Below are 20,932 nucleotides of genomic sequence, written 5' to 3' on the forward strand. Positions count from 1 at the left end.
GACAGATAAAGGCCAAGTAACGGCCAGGTGTGGTGACTGCTGCTGTGTGCAAAGAACTCAGGAGGCTGGGGAAGGGGGTCCCTTGCGCACAGGAGTTCCAGGCCAGCCCGGCAGCATAGTGAGATCCTGTCCCAAAAAACCACAGAAATCAGTTCAAGAACACATACCAGTAAATAAGTAGAATCAGGATTGAAACAAAGGTTTAAGTCATGTTGTGCTGCCCCTCTGCTTGCAAATTCCTGCTAGGGAACTAATACACAGTCACAGCTTAATGATAGGTGTCTTATTCTGTGCTTTCATTACAAAAGTGACTTTTATTTATCTTTTAAAAACTGAGTAGTAATTTCTGTGTTTCACAGCTTTGGTCCCTGTGTTAGGTTGTAAGAAAAGCAATTCCCCTCAAATTTTTATCATAGTACAGTACTTTGAAACTTATTTTCAAACCATATTTGAAAAAAAAACGCATTAAATGTTTAGTAATATAAGAATATCAACCTAAAATCTACAGTGTACCTTTTCATAAATGGTAATATAAATCTACCCTTTTGATTTAGGGGGGAAAGTTTTAATTTTAGGAATGCAGCATATATTAGGTATTTTACATCAGTTTCAGGATGTTCATAAAGAAACAAAGTTAGGACTTACTATAAAGAAAACCAAAATCTAAATTTACTCTCCATGTCTTTTCCACATATATCTGTTTTTGTAACACAAGTTAAAAACGATTGATGGACAAATAATAATGTAGATATGTTTATGTTTCAACCAAAAGTAATAATTTTCCACCTTTACAACTTAGCAACAGAAAATTGTTTGTTTGTTTTTCTCCTACCCTTAGGACTTTTCAATTTAAGAAAATAATTCTTTTGTTTTTTCTTTGTGAGGTCAGTGTTGAGGATCCAGGGTCTCACACATACCACACAAATGCTATACCACTGAGCCACATCCCTAGTGCTGTTTCTATTTACTTTAATATATTTGTGTAATGTGAATGAACATAGTAGCCAGAACTTTGCCATTAAAATATTGACATTTTGAATGAATAACTCACAGTATAGTAATAGCCTATAGTAACTTACAAATCTTTTAACATACAAAGAAATATGCTCATCTTTAAATTTGTTCATGGAATTTTGGAAAATGAGACTAACAAAACTATTTTAAAATTGTGATCATATAAGCTACTCCAACATATTGTCAAAAAGTTATCTTACAAAACATAAAAAAAGTTGCTTTCTTATGTGAAAAACACTTTAAGAATTGAAAGAAACAAGGGAGAAAAAGCTTAAGTCTAGTGATCCTGGCCAACTATCAAGCAGTGTTGAGGACACAAATCAAACTGCCAAGTCTTATTCTCTGAGTCACATCTTTTAGCTTGTTGCTTATAAGCTTCAGAAATGTATCTGGGCGGGAAAAGGGTATATAGCTCAGCAGCACAGCACCTGCCTGATAAGCACAAGGTCTTGAGTTCGATTCCCAGTACAAAAAAAAAAAGAAATGTTATCTGGGAAAAAAAATCATTTTTTTGAAAAACAAAGAATTAAAGTAACTTTTCTTCATTGTTACCCAGTGGATACAGACTTTTGTCTTAAGAACGACTGTTTTTTGAAGGCTGTACAGTAAAAATTAATTTTTATTTGCTATCTTAGTTTTAGTGTGGATATCCTTTCAAATATTTTAATACTCTTTTTACTGATAATAGCTTCTCACTACCATTAGGAAGCCAATGAAGGATTTCTACAACAAAAGCATATTTTCATTTCAGAATCTGATCATCTTTAAGTACTTTGTTTAGGGACTTTTTTTTTGTCCAGGAACAATTAAATAAGTAGCAGTGAGTAATTCTGTTCCAGTTTCCACATCTGTAAAGCACTAGTGCTAACCTACCCATGTGGGGTTTGTATATAAAGCTTTTAGGACCTTTTCTGGCAGTATTTGTTGTTACTAGTGTTACTGCTATTAATGATAAAGAAAAATGACAGGCTCCATGGCCGGTGCCTGTAGTGTCAGGTACTCAAAAGTCTTGAGGGCAGTACAATCACTTAAGCCCAGGAGTTTGAGGCCAGCCTGGGCAACATAGTAAGATCTCTTCTCCAAAGCAAAAAAGAAAGAAAGAAAATAGGGAGGGATTACAGCATGTGAAGCCTTCCTAGTACTTATAATGGTAGACACCACCTCCGGTATTCATTTCCCCCAAAGCTATTGCCCAAAAAAATACTGCTCAAAGCTGAATATTTCTCTAAGATTATTACTCATTCCTGTAGGGTAGTGCTTAAATTAAAAACCAGCAAAAGCCAAATTTAAGCTCAGATTTTCTATCAATAACCCATCAGATAGTAGGATAAAAATGTTTTGGGTGAGAATTTAGGGCAGTGTGATAAATGGGGCAGTAAGTGTCTCCTGTTTTACGGAAGAACACAGTGTGGCCGATGAACTACCTTTCCCCAGGAGTTTAAAAAAAACCAAGAACAAAGACAGGACCTATCAGTTTGTAAAAAAAAAAGAAGAAAGAAATAGAGGAACAAATTAAGCTACTGTAATCTTCAAAATCAAGACAGTAGAACATTCTGCAGAACAAATAACCTTGTCTTTTCAATAAATTACAAGGAAGAAAAATATGTAGAGGGAGAATGTTATATTGAAAGTGTTTTAAAATGTACCACTTAGCTGCAGTGTATGGGCATTACTTAGATGTGGATTCAAACAGAAGCAAGCAAGAAACAGGCATTTATGAAGCAGTTGGAACATTGAACGGATATTCAATATTTAGTGGGTTTTTAAAACAAGATTGGGATAGAGATATTAAAATAACACACTCTTTAACTTTAATGAGCTACATCCCTAGACCTTTTGTTTATTTTTTACTTTGAGACAGGCTCTCTCTTAAGTTTTCTGGACTGTGCCTAAACTTTCAATCTTCCTGTCTGAGCCTCTCAGAATGCTAGGATTACAAGCATGTACTTCTGTGCCGCCTTTGAAAAAAACAGGAAAAGAACACCTAACCAGGAATTTCTGTAGTTCTTGTGTTCTATTTTAGATGAAGGTGAGCTTACTCAGTATTCTAAGGCACACGCTTTGGAATAGCAGTACTCATTCTTAGTTGCATGGGTAGCAGCACACAGTTGAGTCACTCATTTGGGGGGCATTTTTCTAGAATGAGAAATAACCCTTTGGTCAGGAAATATTAAAGTTGGCCGATGCACGGATTACAGCTCATCTTGGATCCCCTATCCACCATTACTGGGGTTTGAACCCAGTTGTCACTGAGCTAATTTAATATCCCCTATTTTTTTTTTTTTTTTTTTTTTTGAGACAGGGTCTCACTAAGTTTCCCAGGTGGCACTACGTCAGCTTCAGCGTCCCGGAATCTGGGATTACAGGCATACCTGGACTCTTTCAGTCCCATATTCTCACCAGTCAACTGCTAGTACTAAGTTGCAGTTGCTCTTTTTGTCTGACTCAACAGGAAACCTCTGTGCTGTCCTCAGAGAGCTGGCTGCTGACCTGACTGCCCCTGACATCCAGGTGGCAGCATCTACGTTTTTACTTCCACCTCTTTGTCATCAGGATGATCTTTTAATGTTAAGTCCTTTGCTACAAGAGACTGACCACAGATTTATTGAAGAACAGGTATTGCTATTTTTAAGTAACTCGGGTAGGTTCAATCTTTAAACAGTATTTTTTAAAATTTAATATACGCTTTTTTCCTTTTAGCTCTTGCTTGATAATGGGGTTTACTGTGGAAGTCTTGAATATGACCCTTATGCCATTTATGAGAAGAATGTAGAGGGAGATTCTGTACCTAAGCCCCTGCCTCCAACACTGTCAGTTATCAGCTCTGCAGCCAAACTCTTTGGATTTGTCTGTGCGCATGCGGGGGAAACTCAGAGGTAAATCTCTTCAATGGTTTACTGACCCTTAAATATTAATACGTAGTTGATTCAGTGAGTGCTTAATGGAGAGCTCACGGGTAGGAGGAATGTTGTCAGAAGATCCTGTTAGCATAAAGGATTTCTCGTAAATGATGGGTAAAGGTAAAGGTTCTTGTCTATTCACTTGACAGTAATAAATAAAAAATTATTAAATGACCCAAAACACTGGGTATTCTTGTGAATATAGTACTGTGCCCACTATTAGATCATTATCTAACTGAAAATATAAATTAAAAGGTCAGTAATGAAAATTATTGATTTATGAGTAATTGTTACAAAGAAAAACTAATTTTTTTGGTTATATTAGGTTTCCCAGGCTTTCTTACTTAGAGATTTTATGCATCATTACAGGTTCAAGTATTGGTCTTCACATGGGTGGATTTCAAAACATTGACTCTGTCAGTTCACTTAAAATGAGTTTTGGGCCACAAAAAAAAAGTGAGGTGATGGATATGTTGATAATTTAATTGTGAAAATCATTTCACAGCAAAACATACTGTGTACCCTAAACTGTTTTATTTGCCAGTTATACCCCCTTAAGACTAGGGAAAAAATTAAGAGCATTAAAACACAATGTTCCCCACAATAAAAGTATTTATATATTGCAAACATACTCTTAATTTTTTAAAAGGGAAGAAAAAAAACCCAAAAGTAATTCTATAAAGGGATTTCTCTTATGCTGTTATAAGAAAATTAAAAATATGAGATACTCCTCTCAAAAAAGAATTTTGGTTTTCAAAACCAAAGACTGAAACCAGGCATGGTGGCACATGCCTGTAATCCCAGTACTTGGGAGGCTGAAGCAAGAAGGTTACTGCTAGTTCGAGGCCAGACTGGGATACATAGTAAGACCCTGTCTCTAAAAAATAAAAAAATATTGATAATGATTGCTCATTGAGAATGATATTTCTTCATTGATAACTAGGCATATATCTTTCTTAGAGATCAAAAACCACTGTCCAGGAAATTCTGTTATCTAAGAAACAAAATGGGAAATGGACTTCTCCCATAGATTATTCTTCCTGATAGTTGACAAATTATTACAGTCTTCACACATTTATATTCTCTCCCTCATTCTTTTCCTCTCTCTGTCTTCATTTCCCTCCTTCCCTCTGTCTACCTCCCTCAGTCTGTCTTCCCTGCCTTTCTCTCATGCTGGGCCAGCAATGCATTTGACCATATCATTTGATCGAGTTATGTCTCTCTGAGGATACCAGTTAGATTGAGAATTTACATTGGTCTCATTTTAAAAACTTAAATATTTTCATCTCACCAGCAGTATATTTCTGAAAAAAGTCTTTGGAATAGTTTACTTTCAGTACATAAAAAAGTGCATGAAATTATGTTGAATTTTATTGGCTTTAGTTTCAAAAGAATGTTTTTCCCAGATTTCTTTATAGTTTGTAATTCTGTGTACATGTTAAGACTATACAGTTATGGTCCAGTGATGTTTAAGACAGTGTGTAATCAAATTATAAGTGAATAAAAGATCTGAGGAAAATCACAAATGTCTATCTAGAACATTCAGAGAAAAGTTCATGGAAAGGATGAGATTTGAATTAGTTTCTGCTGTTTTATAAGGCATACAATTAAAATAACTATTTAGATTAGTGTAACAATAAAATGTGGATGAAACAGGGATGGCCTTATAGTCAAGGACTTAAACTGAGCATGTTCATAAGTGACTCCACTGGCACGCACCTGTGCCAGCTACTTGGTGGGAGAATTGCAGGTTTGAGGCCAACCTGGGCAACTTAGTAAGATGCTGTCTCAAAATAAAATTGAAAGGCTGAGCAGGTGGGGTATGCCTGTAATCCCAGCACGCAGGAGAATCACCATGAGTTCAAGGCCATCCTGGACTACATAAGTGAGTTCAAGGCCAGCCTGTACTACATAGCAAGATCCAATCTCAAAAAATAATAATAATTAATTAATTAAATTGAGATGGAGAAGGCTGAGGCAGGAGGATTGCTGCAAGTTCAAGGTCAGCCTGGGCTACAGAGTGAGTCTAAGCCAGCCTGAACTACATAGTGAGACCCTGTCCCCGGAAAAAAAAATTGAAAAAAAGTCTGAAATTATTGCTTAGCAGTAGCACATTTGCCTAGCGTGTCCAAGGCCCCAAGTTCAGCCCCCAACAGGACAAAATAGTGTTGGTAGGGGTGACTTCTCATTTTATTATTTAAATTTAATGGACTTTTTAAAATGTGCTTATAGTTCCCTACCATAACAAGATTATAATACTATAATAATATTCAAGGAAGAGGAAGCTTTATTTTCATAAAAAAGTTATTGAGTCTTAATAAAAGCAAAACCTATCAATCTGTTTGGATTCTGGCTGAACAAAAGTAGGAGTCAGGCTAGGTGTGATGGCGCACACCTGTGATCCCAGCACTCAGAAGGCGGAAGAGGGTTGCTGTTGGTTCAAGGCTAGCCTGCACTATGTAGTCAGATCCTGTCTCAAAAAGACAAACAAAAAAAAGTAGTCAGTGGTTTGGGATTGTACGGGTGTGGGTGTGGGTATGTATTGGGAATAGAACCCAGGGCCTTTGCACTTTTTTTATTTTGTATTTTGAGACAAGGTCTAAATTGCCCAGGCTGGGCTTGAATTTACAGTTCTCACTGAGCCTCCCAGTATGCTGGGATTGCAGGCGTGTACTACCGTGACTGGCTTGGAGATTTTTAAAGGAGATGGTCTAGCAGGATGCCCGATACTACAAAATAGGTCTTACCAACTATCAGCAGCCACCAATTGGTAGCAAGAGGTAGAGGAAAGAAACTGTGTAGTAGTGTTATCCCAGTGGTGATACTTGTTTATGGGAGACTGTTTTGGGGGAGCCTTGTATTTACATTTCTAGATATGAAAGATGTTAAAGGGTCTTTTTTGTAGTTTGGGGTTTTTTTGAGACAGGGTCTCGCTATGTAGTTTAGGCTGGCCTTGAACTCACTGTGTAGCCCAGGTTGGCTTCAAATTCAAGGGATCTTCCTGCCTGAGCCTCCTGAGTGCTTAAAGTGTCCAGATATTTTTGGCACACACAAGGCCTTGGGTTCACTTCCCAGCACTACAAAAAAAAAGAGAAAAAAGTATGTTTAATAGCTGAATATTTCAAAGTATTTTGTGTTATTGTGGTATCATGTTTAAATAGTTTAAAAGAAACCTTTTATAATAGGAGATTGCCCTAAATTTGAAAATAAGTTTTTTATGTATTATTTTTGCATTTAAATATTAACTTACCTTTATTTTATTGTTTTTTCGTCTTTTTAAGACAGAATTTCTCTTGGAAGTTCAGGCTGGCCTTGAACTCACTTTGTAGCCCAGGCTGGCCCCAAACTTGCCATGATCCTCCTTTCTCAGCCTCCCAAGTGCTGAGATTATAGGTGTGCACTACCACACCTGGCCTAAATTACCTTTAAAAATAGTTGATTCTCTCTATTCTAACTGTAGAATTCTTTTTTCTCCCCCTGGTACTGGGGATTGAACCAGAACCTTCACACTGAACTACATCCCCAGCACTTTTTTAATTTTTTATTTTGAGACAAGATCTTGTTAAAATGCTCAGGTGAAACTCAAATTTATAATCCTCCTGCCTCAACCTCCGACGTGTTGGGATTATAGGTGTGCGCCACTGTACTTGCTCTGACTAGAATTCTGAAAATAAGAAAACTTTGCATTGTTAATAGTAAAGCACTAAGGTGAGAAGGACAAAATATTTTATATAGAAGAGAAGTATTATTGGTCTTGTATGTTGTCTTGACTCATGAATGTGATATAAAAAAAAAAAGTACAGTGGCCAGGCATGGTTTACATGCCGTAACCCCAGCACTTGGGAGGCTGAGGCAGGAGGCTCACCATGAGTTTGAGGCCACCCTGGACTACATAGCTAGACCCTGTCTCAAAAAAAAAAAGTACAAATATTTCTGTTATGGTTTAGCTCTATGTTTCCCCCAAAAGTCTCATCCGTAGATGAATGGTATATGCCTGTAATCCCAGCACGCAGGAGGATCGCCATGAGTTCAAGGCCATCCTGGACATCCATAGATGAGTTCAGTTGCAGAATGTGCACAGATCAGAGGGGGTCCCTGAGGACATGATCTGGAAAAGTGTATTCTGCTCATCTTTCTGTCTACTTCCTGCTGCTGTGGGTTGGATACTTCCCTTTCCCGGACACTTGCACCATGCTGTTTCTGCCTGGAGCTGGCTGAGCGTGGACCGAAACCGGGAGCTGAAACAAGCCTGTCCTCTCCGTGGTGGTCCCGGGGCTGTTGTTCCAGCAGTGGGAAGGTGACTAAGACGTGGTCAGATTCTATATCCTAGCAGAATTCTCAGGCTCTACCGTTAGGCAGTCTTAGTAACGTGAGACAGTTCCACTATCGCCGATAACCAGCGTGTGAGCTAATAATGTTTTAGACCTTTTAAACTTGTGAGCAGTTGTCTTTAATTCTTTACATCATGTGTACCCTCTGCAATCTTCCTAGTGGGCAGTTCAGTCATAAATATGTCCTCCAAAATAAATGCCTTAAATATAGTAGTCTTGAACAATGGGCAGAAAAAGATTTTATATGTAAGATACTTAGTTTTTTCACACAATAAAAAGTGGCCTGTAAGTCCCAAACTAGGAAATTGGTTAAATAAATTCCATTGCCAGCCTAGTTGTAATGGCTACTGGAAGTTGATTCACTACAATAGCTAATAAGATGGGAAAATCCCCAGTAATAGTGTTTAGGACGAAAAACATAAGCAAGTTATTAACAAGGCATGAATAATGTGATCCCAGTTTTTTTCTTGTCTTTTCTTTCCTTTCTTCTTTCTTTCCTTCTCTTTCTGCCCTTCCTTCCTTGCTTCCTCTCCTGTATCTGTCCGTCCATCTTTTCTGTCATCTCTAGCCCTTTTATGTAATTTCATTTTGAGACAGGGTCTCACTGAATTGTATGGAGTGAGGTCCAACGTGGATCATCCTGCCTCAGCCTTCCAAGTAGCTGGGACTATAGATATCATTCTTGTAAAAATTATTTGCATGCCAATGGAAAAGTAGGTTTCTGAACTCCTAGCACTCCAACATTTTTATTATACTCTATGAATTGACGTTATATATACTGCTTTCCCGAATCTGTGACTTGTACATAGCTGCACCTCTCTTTTCCTTTAACTTCTTGCACCGTTGAACTTACGACCTACCCACTTTGCTTTGAGAATAGAGGTGCCGTTTGGAGCAGAACTGTATCTAAGCCTTTTAGCCTCAGCATAATGATAGAGTTCTAGTTCAGGGCTCAGGGACACTCTTAAAAGTACACTAAGGGCAGATAAAGTACCATTTTTACCTACTCATTGTGATTACATTTTGTGTTCTGCAAGTACGTTTGAAAGTCTACTATACGCCAAACACAAGATACTAGAGAAATGAAGATAAATTATGAGGTATTGTTACTGATATCAAGACAGTTCATATCCTGCAAAATAATCTTCAGTATTATTTCACCCTACCTAATTTAAAGGGAGAAAAGGGATGAAGGGAAATATTTGAGTTAGAATTAGTAATTCAATTCTAGTTACTAATTTCTAGTTACTAACTTCTTTTGTCTTTTTGGGACAGTCTTGCTATGCAGTTCAGGCTGGCCTTGAGCTCACTTTGTAGTTCAGGCTGGCTTTGAACTTGAAATGATCTTCCTGCCTCAGCCTCCTGAGTGCTGGGATGACAGGTGTGCGCCACCACGTCTGGCTCTAACTTCCTTCTTTAAAGAAAAAATAGATAGAAAAATGAGCTGGTTTGTTCCATGATTATGTAGCTTTAATGTTATAAAGAATTTAAACCTCTGTACTATAAGGGCATGAAAGGGGATTCATAAAAGCTATATAAATAACTGATTCAACATTCAGACCAGACAGTCACCCCAGACCAAAAATAATCTACATAATAAAGCCAGGCGTGCTAGCACACACCTATAATTCCAACTCTGGAGGCTGTAGCAGGAGGTTAAAGAGTTCAGAGCCAGCCTGGATTGTAAGTAGATTTAAAACCAGTGTACACTGTGTAGTGAGATGCTGTCTCAAACAAACAGCAGCACTAACAACAACAACAAAACCCACAGTTCTACAGTAATTCGTTTGTTTTCCAGTACTGGGGATTATTGTGCTTGCTTTGCAGCACGTGTACCAATACTGGGAATTATGCATAAAAAGCTTTGTCTTCAGATTTTTTTTTTAAAGACAGGTTCTGGCTAACTTGCTGAGTTGCCCAGGGTAGCCTCAGCCTCCTGGAATGCTAGGATTACAGGTATGCGCAAATAAGGTTAGCCTCTGTAGTAATTTAAAGAATTTAGAATGTGACGTTTAAATAATGTTGACCACCTAGACTCATTCCTTCCCAAAATGTTCCTGTTTTAGAAGTCATAGATAAGCCAAAGTTAATGATGTTAGCCATAATATTCATGCTACGTGCCCCACTTCCCTATTGGATCATTATTAGCTAAGCACTTATATTTGTAATCTTACTGATTGCTTGTAGTTTGTCCTACGTTATACCCACATTGTGACTTTGCTGTATAAATTACCTCTGACAAAAGTCCTCAGTGGCAATCCACTGAGGACTCCTGTGTTTCAGGAGCCATCTTTCAAGAAACCTTTCCTACTCTTAGATGAATGGATGGATGGATGGGTGGGTGGTGTTGAGGACCTCTCTCCTTTTAAGAGTCACTTCTGTCCAAGTTCAAGGGTAAAAAAATATTGGAAGCTACTCAATGCAAGTAACCTCTACATATGTTTTGTTTAGAAAATAGTTACTAAATAGCTTATTTTGCCCAAGTGAAAAAAAAAAATTCTTTTTTTAAGACAGTTTCTCTCTGCAGTTCAGGCTGGCCTTGAGTTCACTGTGTAGGCCAGGCTGGCCTCAGACTCACAGAGATCTTCCTGCCTCAGCTTTTCAAGTGCTGGGATTACAGGTGTGCACCACCATGCCTGGCCCCAAGTAAAATCTTTAAGTGATGCAATTGTAATGAATTTTCACAAAATAGTACTTTCTCCCTACTATCAGAATGGCCCATAATTAAAATATTTTTTATTGTTTATAATGTATTTTCTTTTCCTAAAGTATTCTGTATTCAACAATTTGTCTCATTTTAATAGTTTCAACAAAATAATGCAACAAAGCAAATTAGCAGTTGATTCTCATTTGCCTTTGACTTGTTCAGTCTTATAAACCTTTAAATCTTGTTCTTTCCCATTTTAGCCTTCTTATAGTGGAACAGCTTTCAAACAGTATAAAGCACACAAGAGGAGCTCGTCAGCAAATAGTTCAGTTACATGTTGTTTCTTCCATGTCTAATTTCTTGAAGGTAATTTTTTTTAAAAAAAATCCAAATTCCGTTTAATTTTTTAAAAAGTATAGCTAATTATGTAGGTTGGAGGATGATATTTTTAGGTTTTGTTTTCTTCATTTTTGTCTCTTGATGAAAATGTTTCAGGATTTAGGATTTTCCTTTTACTTTTTTCCCACATGAAACTAGACCAAAAATTGATGTACCATTGGCCTATGGACCAGATCCAACTTGCTGTTACATTTATGACTTACTGTTCCTTTTTGTTTGCTTTTTCTTTTTGAGAGGAGGTCTCGCTATACAGTTCAGTCTGGCCTTGAGCTCACTTTGTAGCCCAGGCTGGTCTTGAACTTGTAACGATCCTCCTGCCTCAGCCTCCCGAGTACTGGGATTATAGGCATGCACCACCACCATGCCCAGCAGTTTCTCAGTAATATATAGTGAGCTTCATTGATCATTCCTTCTGTACATAGCGCTATTAATGTTCTTCTGAACACTTTCATGCTACCATGATAATTGATTGCCATATTGTTTGCTTGAAGGTAAAATTCTAAAATGCTTTGTGCGAGGAAAATTAAATTGTTTATATGATCAGTGTATATTTTGTGTTTTGATTTTTTAAAATTATGAACATACTTGGTCAACCAGAACATAAGTTTTAAGCTAGATAAGAGAATTTGTTACACTTGTAAATTTGCATTGTTCTCTGTGTACTTCAGTACGTGGCCGGCTCCAAGGGAAAGTTAGGTTCAGAAGAAATGAGAAGACTTGCCCTAACGTTAGTAATGGGAGCCCTAGAAAGCCCTACCCCCCTTTTGAGATGTGCAGCTGCAGAGGCATGGGCTAGACTAGCCCAAGTGGTTGATGATGGAGCTTTTACTGCTGGATTAGCTCAAGTTAGCTTTGACAAGTAAGTGAATTTCTTACTTTACTACTCATGGGCTACATGTTAAAACTGGATATAAGCTTGCTGGTTTTCTTAGAACTAATTAGAGCTTCATTCTAAATTAAGAAAAAAAAATTGCCAAGGGTGGTGGTGCATGCTTATAATCTCAATTGTGTAGGAGGCTGAGGCAGAAGGATTGCAAGTTCAAGGCCAGTATGTAGCAAGACCCTATCTAAAAATAAAATGTTGAAAAAGGTCCAGGGATGTAACTCAGCACTCCCTGGCTCATTCCTCAATGCTGAAGGAAAAAAGAAGAGAAAAACTGACATATATGGCCACTTTAAAACAAAGGAGAACGCTCTTGGCCTGCTGCTCTTGAAATTTAAAATTATTATTACTTCAAGCCAGGTATAGTGGTGCAGGCCTGTGATCCTAGCATTCAGGAAGCTGAAAAGGAAGGATTGTGAGTTTGAGGCTGGCCAGGGCTATAGAGCAAGAGCCTGTCTCAAACCTGCCCCCTGCCACACACACACATAACAGTTACTACTTCAGCTTTAGTCTGTGCGTATGTATGTATGTATGTATGTATGTATGTAGGTATGTATGTATTTAGAGACAAAGTCTCCATGTGTAGTTCAGGCTGTTCTTGAACTCATGGCAATCCTGCTACCTCAGTCTTCGAGTGCTGGGATTATATGTGTGCACCACCACACAGTTCAGGCTAGCCTTCTACTCATTTTGTAACCCAGGCTGACCTCAAACTCACAGTAATCCTCCTGCCTCAGTCTCCCAATTGCTGGGATTACAGGTATGTGCCACCACACCTGGGCCAGTCTGTATAGCAAGAGAAAGATCACTGTTATGCATGTTATAACTGACCATCAATGGAGTGGACTCTAGGTTAGTGAGAAATTTACAGTGTTATAGTGTGAAATACAGATGCTAGTCAGAATAAACTACAGGAGGAGGAAAAGCTGTAGAATGTAGACCAGGAAACAGAAACTTCTTTCATTTCTGAGTTCTGTAGCTTTTGGTAGATTACTTTATCCTCTCACCCAGTTTCCCTTTATTCCAAGTAGAAGGGTATTAACACTGTTTTGTCCTACCTCCTGAAGAAGATTAAGATAGAGGAGGTGATAAATATGAAAGTAAAATGAGAATACCAAAGCAATTACAAGTAGAAGCTTATGGTTTTAAGATTTTATGTAAGCCAGGCTATGTGGCACACAGCTGTACTTCCACCACTTAGGAAATGATAAAGTAGTAATAATGACTGCCTTGTAAACCATGTGTGCGTGTGGTGTGTGTGTGTGTGTGTGTGTGTCTGTGTTTATATATCTGAAACACATGAAACTGGTTAAACTAAAACAATCAACAATATGAAGACCTTTTTTATTGCAAATGTTTTACTTTGTAAGATAACTGTCAGTTTATTTCAGAATTGTTAATCAGATCACAGTAAAGTTATTTCTTAATTTTGTGAATATTCTTATAAAGAGTTTTACCTGAGTGACAAGGTATATGCTTTAGCTTTTGTTTTGCTTTGCTTTGTTTTGTTTTCTGTGCTTGTCACTTACTTTTACTTCCTAATTCTAACACCAGATTGAAGTCAGCAAGAGATGTGGTTACCAGAACAGGACACTCACTGGCATTGGGATCCCTACATAGGTATTTAGGAGGAGTGAGTTCTCAGCACTTGAATTCTTGTGTTGGAATCCTTTTTACTTTGTCTCAGGACAGCACTTCTCCTGATGTACAGGTGAGTACCTTATGTGAGACCTTCCTTAAAGCTTATGCTTTTTATAAATTATGCACATTATTTTACAGACCACTAATAACCTATGAATAATGTGCCCCCAGCTGAGCATGGTGGAGCACACCTGTAATCCCACCACTCGGGAAGCAGAGGCAGGAGGATCACTGTGATTTTGAGGCCAGCCTGGTTACATAGTGAGTTCAAGGCCATCCTGAACTATATAGAGAGGCCTTATTTAAAAAAAAGAAAAAAAATTCCTGCATAGTAAATGTCAAAGCATTCATTAACTTTGATGAATTTTAAATTTAAGGCCAGGTATGGTGGCATATGCCTGTAATCCCAGCACTAGGGAGGCTGAGACAGGAGTATCTAAAGTCAAGTTCAGTATCTTTTTCTGAAAGTGAATCACTTTTCCATCATGATAATAGCACCTACTGTTTTGGAGAGTTTAATAAATTCCAGTCATTACATTATATTCTTCTAAATATTTAGCATAATTGTCAAGGTTACTTTACATATATAGTCCCTTAGAGGTAGATAAAGCTGGGGCTTATGGAATGTAATAAGTAACTTGGTAACAGCTAGAAAGTTAATCATGGAATCTGGTTGTGACACAAATCATGCTCAAAACCCATGTTCTTAGCCACCATGCCATATTGTACATATATTACCCATTTCCATAAAATGTAGAAGCTGGGCATGGTGGCACACGCCTGTAATCCCAGCACTAAAGAGACCAAGGCAGAAGGGTTGCCATGAATTCGAGGCCAACCTCGGCTATATAATGAAACCCTGTCTCAAAAAACAAAACAAAACAAATAAAATAAAATAAAATAAAATAAAATAGAATAAACATTACCCACAATCAATGAAACCATTATTCTTCTGATGTCCTAGTGAACTGGGATGAGTTCGATTCCTCCTGTGCTTTACTTTCCTTATCTTGCCTCCTCTGAGTTTCACAAAGTATCTGATGACTGTAGTAGCCTCCTAACAGGTAATGCCATTTCTAGATTTTTTTCTTTCCAGTCTTTTCTAGAGATGAGCTCAGAGTTGTTTTAAAACACACACACACACACACACACACACACACACACACTTTCATTTTACCACTCCCCCTACTGAAAATCTGGGCAGACTCCTTCTTGCTTCTTTAATCCACTCTCATTCCCGTCCCACCAGCTGAGGCAGAAGCCCCTCTGTTATTCCCTAGAGTTCTGGCTCCTGCAGGTGATCCCACTTTCCTTCCACCATGTCATTCCCATAACCGCACTTGGTTTTTTTCCTTTGACTCTTCTTCCATTTTTTATCTGATAATCCAAAGTTTTTAGTATTTTAAGCTTGAGTTTAATCTCCATCTCATCAGACTTTAATGCCTCTAATCAGCAGTTAGTTCTCCTCTGAAGTACCACATTATTAAGTGTCCTCCTTGTTATCTAGGCCTGACTGAACCTACTTACAGTTTCAGTGAAAATATAGCCAATTTTGATTCATTTAAACCAGGATATATATTAATATATGTCAGTGATAGCGCACCTGTCCTAAGTGTACATATATGTATGAATGCAGTGTATAAACTGGGTACACTGTTTTCTCCAGAAACAGTGTACTATCAGTACCCCAGACATTCTTCTCATGCTGCCTTATCATTAAGTGTGTGACCCATCAAGAATATGGGGACAGGGATTTAGCTCAGGGGCACAGCGCCTGCCTGGCAAGCGCCTGCCTGGCAAGCGCAAGGTCGTGAGTTCAATTCCCAGTACTGGAAAAAAAACAAAAAAATAAAGAAAGAATAATGACCATCCTCACTTATAATAGCATGAATTATTTTTGCCTTCTTTTACACTTTACAAAATGGAATTATACAGTATGTTCTCTTTTATGTCTGACTTGCTTCATTCAACATGTTCAAGGGATTTGTCCATATTGTGTAGTTGTAGATTTGGTTGCATCTTTTTGAAAACTTGAATTTGTATTTTTTGTACAGATTAAACAATAAACAATTTTCAACATAGCATATTTGATTCAGGCTATTAGCTAAAATATCAAACATTATTTTGGAATTACAAGACTGAATTATATCTAAATATATCATTCTAAATTTGATGATTGGCTGAATTGGTTTTTATACTGGATATACTCAATATTTGAAGAAAGGAATTTTCTTAAATTCTTAGGTTCTCCATTTCTCTTTCCAGATTAGTAGTGGTTCACCCATACTTTACTTAGCCATTACTGTATTACTTTCTTCAACAAAGAATAAGTGAATGTCTTTATGTTTCTAAATGCTAATGTAACAGGTTTGTTTTTCTTTGTCTTCACAGACTTGGGCCCTACATTCTCTGTCACTTCTAATTGATTCTGCTGGCCCACTCTTCTATGTGCATGTGGAACCTACCCTTTCTCTCATTATAATGTTGTTGTTAAATGTGCCTCCTACCCATGCTGAAGTTCACCAAAGTCTTGGACGCTGTTTGAATGCCCTTATTACCACGTTAGGTCCAGAGCTACAAGGTGTGTGTGGGCCGCTTTTGTGATGTTTTACGTAAAAAATGTACATATAAAAATGAATTTGGTTCTTAGTCTGCTTGGTACATGATGGATTATGTTTTGTTAAATGAATGTATAAATGTCCCTCTGCTTTATTTTATTCACTGTATTTAGAAAGGTATGTCCTAAAGATGCTTCCTTATTTTCAGTCTCATCTACTTAGAAAGGCAGAATGAGCTTAAGTTCCAAGCCAGTCAACCTGGGCAACTTGGCAAGATGCTGTTCAAAATAAAAATAAAGAAATGGAGAGACACATCTTGGTACGTGCTGTAATCCCAGCACTTGGAAGGCTGAGGCAGGAATATCACTGAAAGTTCGAGGCCCACCTGGACTACACAGTGAGTCCAAGGTTAACCTGAACTGGTTAGTGAGACCTTGTCTCAAAAAAATTAAGTTAAAAAAAAACTGCAGATGGTAGCTCAGTGGCAGAGTACTTGCCTAGCACACACAAGACCAGGGGTTCAATCCCCAATACTTCCACCAAAAAAGAAAACTCCAAAAAGGAAACCCTTAAAAATTACAGACATGAAGTAAAGTAGCTTAAAGAGCTCTGATCCCTTTTTACAAAATAAATGAATAAATCCAAAAACTCATGTTTTCATCTGTTCAAATTATGTTGTACATGATTATAATGCATGAAAGTAACAACTAATTTAAGCAGGGCTAAATTTATTGGCAATTTCTAATTCCACTTTTTATGAAAATTTGTTAAAACCTATAACCTTAAGTTCTTCTTTGCCTAATGATTTGTGTTGTAATAAACATCTCAATTAACAATAAGGAAATTGCCGGATATGGTGGCATACACCTGTAGTCCCAGCATTCGGGAGGCTGAGGCAGGAGGATTGCTATGAGTTCAAAAGCAGCCTGCACTATATAGCAAGACCCTGTCTCCAAAAAAAGAAAAAAGAAAAGAAAAGAATAAGTAAATCTAAATATTTGTCTGAATATTTGTGGCCTAGGTCATCCCTGCGGGGCAGGGTGGGGTGGGGTAAGAACTGAACCCGTAGTCTTGCACATGCTCTACCACTGAGCTATATACCTCTAACCCCTGTTTTCACTTTTGTAGCAGAAATTTTGCTTCACACAGAATCTTAAGCTTAAAGCTCCAAATAAACTTTAAACCTGATAATGTATGTTTAAAGACTAATGATTTTATAGGTCAGTGACTAAGAACTTGTGACTTTTACTTTAGTTAACAGTACTTCAGTTTCCACCTTGAGGACTTCCTGCCTGTTGGGTTGTGCAGTTATGCAGGATAATCCAGACTGCCTTGTTCAAGCCCAGGCCATCTGTTGCCTTCAGCAGCTGCATATGTTCACTCCACGACATGTCAACTTGTCTAGCCTGGTTAGCTGCCTCTGTGTGAGTATAAAATTATAAACGAGCTCTTGGTTTCTTTTATTTGAAATTCAGATTTTATTTGAAATTCAATTGTATTCTGGTTTAATTATTTTTTAGTCTATATACAAAATAATGTCATAACAGATGTTATTATATATTAGTGTTATAATATCTATGTTATTATTATTATTGTAACATATTATAATGCCTGTTTTCTTTTTGTCTTTTTTGGAAGTGGGGAAAGAGCTTTCACATAAGTCACGTTTTAAATTGTATGATGTCATTTTCCCCCATTAGTTTTAGGAATATTTATTAAGCAGTAAGCATATATTGGGTACTTATATTACCCCAGGAAATGTATAAAATACTGTAGGACATGCAAATATTTATGGTAATCTTTTTCTTTCTTTTTCCTCTATTCTAAATTATTATATACAGAGTTCTTTCCATCTCAGGTGGAGAGATACTCTTCCTTAATATTCTAGCAACAATCAATATTTGTGTTCTAATAATGTATCAAACAAATGTAGAAAAATGAAGGCAACCAATTCAAAAGTTCTAGTGAAATGATTTATAAGCATCATTGGTTTAAAAGTTTCCTTAAAAAATAAAAAAAAATAAAATAAAAGTTTCCTTGAGCATAACCAGTTTCTATCTGTACTTGCCTCAAAGTTTAGTTGCATTTAGGATTACAAACTGACACCATTGCTTTTCAGTTCTTCTGCCTATGCAGCATTCTCAGGTGCCATGAGAAGCATTACTTTAGAGAGTTCTTTTATTTTCAAGATTCAGCAAAAACATGCAGCATTTCAGAGACTAAAGAACCTCACAATCTGAAAATCTATCACATAGATTATCCTTATTTTTGTAGAATGATGTTTGCATCACTAAAACCAGTCTCAATAAAAAGATTATCTAAGGACCACAAAGTCAAATAACTTGCTCAAGGGACCATATCTAGGTAGTGCTAGCTAATTCCTAGACTCTGAGTTTTTGGACTCTTCATTCAGTCATTTCATTATTTTATACTGCTTGTATAGATTTTATGACTAGATCATATCTCCATTCCTAGCTGTGTGGCTGGAGGCCCCCCATAACCTCTTCCAGCTTTAGCTACTTCATCTGTTGAACATGAGGACTGCATAAGATGTTGCGTATAAATGCACATATCCCAAACATTTACTTAGCACTCGGTAGTGGTTTTTATTGTGTTGACACCTATCTTAGGCATGCATGGTATTAATTTTTGATTCTGATGGTCATATAAAAGTTGAAAAAGAAAATGTGACTGACTTTTTTGGCAGAAAATTCTGTTTATTTTTTTAGATTAGTCAATTATGTATTAGGGGAAATAGCACTTACAGGGATAGACTTTCACCTTTCTACTCAAGCACTTTAGCCCAGGAACATTACTCTTTGTATTTAAGGAATCATGGCCAAAACCAATTACTGGAAAAATTTCCACTCCTTTGCAAGTTGACCTGACATTTATTCTTCTAAAAATAGTGGTACTGCCATTCTTGTTGAATTGTAGAAAATTTTCATTAATGGCCTTTTAAAATTTCTCCTTTAACTTACACATGAATTCAGTTATTAAAATGTATGGAGAAATGAAGAATAAGACTTAACAGTAATTAATGATGAATAAGATCTCATCAAATTCATTAACTTTTTTCCTTCCCCAACCTTAAAAAAACAGTACATACAAATAATAGAGACTGATTTTTCTTTTAGCTCCATTGAGCAGTTGAGGAAATCTGTAGTAATCATTCTAAATCTTATATATTACTCACAATATTCAAACTGTATGTTGATTTTTTTTCTTACATAGAAATCATATTCAAAATAACAGTCCCACTGGGCATGGTGGCGCACACCTGTAGTCCCAGCACTTGGGAGACTAAGACTAAGATCGCCACAAGTTCAAGGCCACCCTGAAGTACACAGTGAAATTCTGTCTCCAAAAAAAAAAAATCACTACACTGTATGTCTTAATATATTAATTAGTAATCCTAAATTCATTAAAATTTATTATATTTTAGAATATTCTCTAAAGTAAGGAAATTCTATTTCATCATTAGGCAAGAATCATAAAGATTTCCTTGTAACTGCATGCTGTTATAACTTCCATTCTGAACTTGTCCTTAGCTACACAAGCAATTCTGAGTGCTCTCAGTTAAAATGTGGCTTCCAAGTGTTAAAAAAAAAATCTAAAATTAACTTGTGATGAAGTAAACCATTAATTTTTTTCTCCTGCCAGACACCTGTTCCTGGGAGTGCAGTCCAGATCATTCCTCTCATAGACATGTCTCCTGGTTCTCATGCTGAGGCTTAATCAGAGATTCCAAAGGAAGAGCTGATTACTCAAATGTACATCTTAAGATTGTTGTGTATTTTATATCTTTACATCTGGGAATTCTTGAGATGACTAGTTTTAAGATTTTAGCTCAACTCTTAAGTTGAGAAATAAAGTATTTATGCCACACTCAAACTGGAGCTAAGCCAATTTGAATAACTTTATGAACATTTATATTTCAGTGCTTAGCTCATTGTTGTCAAAATCATCCTAGTATTTATCCTTTGGTTTTGTCATGACTGGTCTGTCATTTGTTTTTGTGCAGGAGATCTTATTGGATAATTCTATGTTGGTAGGTCCCTGACCCTTGCTTCCTAACTTTTTTTGAGATTTGCACTGCTGTGTGTTGTTTTTGATTGTAGATGTTCTTGTTTTCCTCTGCATCTGTTTGTTTAAGCTAACCATCAATGTAAATTCCAGAATGTATAGCATGTTACATGGTGTTTATGTAATACCAATGTAAACAATATCCTACTTACCCTCCGGCTGGAGCCCTCACTTCGTGCACTGCATTTTGCATCACTTTCATTTAATATATTAATTTCAGAAAGGATTTATAGTTAACAGTTTGATTTAATTTCTGCATTTTGCCTGCTTTGTTTGTCTTACTCTCTTCCTCTTCCCAATTTAAATGCTGGAGAATGACATGGAAATATTAAGCCTTCTGTTCTGTTTTGTGTGACAGCCTCCAATCTTTTTTCTACCAGAGTACACCCAAGCATGCTTTTTTAAGATTGTTTGACCAACCTAAATAAATGCTGCACCTGCCTTGTATTATGTGATCGTAAGGCTCCAGTTAA

At 37.0% G+C, this 20,932-nt stretch overlaps 1 protein-coding gene across 6 annotated transcripts in view; it reads left to right on the plus strand.

The window, feature by feature from the left end:
* Heatr5a (HEAT repeat containing 5A) overlaps positions 1–20,932 on the plus strand; it is a 104,703-nt gene that overhangs the window by 41,657 nt on the left and 42,114 nt on the right. For 4 of the 6 annotated variants that reach the window (XM_013510379.1, XM_013510381.1, XM_013510380.1 and 1 more), the window contains exons 14-21: positions 3,467–3,630; positions 3,715–3,890; positions 11,153–11,258; positions 11,960–12,150; positions 13,729–13,885; positions 16,207–16,396; positions 17,628–17,797; positions 20,398–20,424. In XM_013510379.1, the coding sequence (XP_013365833.1) occupies positions 3,467–3,630; positions 3,715–3,890; positions 11,153–11,258; positions 11,960–12,150; positions 13,729–13,885; positions 16,207–16,396; positions 17,628–17,797; positions 20,398–20,424 (1,181 nt within the window). The remainder of the gene's footprint in view (positions 1–3,466; positions 3,631–3,714; positions 3,891–11,152; positions 11,259–11,959; positions 12,151–13,728; positions 13,886–16,206; positions 16,397–17,627; positions 17,798–20,397; positions 20,425–20,932) is intronic. The other 2 variants (XM_005376957.2, XM_005376960.2) reach the window with 1 other exon arrangement.

Source organism: Chinchilla lanigera, unplaced genomic scaffold (assembly GCF_000276665.1).
Source record: "Chinchilla lanigera isolate Chin_1 unplaced genomic scaffold, ChiLan1.0 scaffold00008, whole genome shotgun sequence".
Lineage (NCBI taxonomy): Eukaryota > Metazoa > Chordata > Mammalia > Rodentia > Chinchillidae > Chinchilla > Chinchilla lanigera.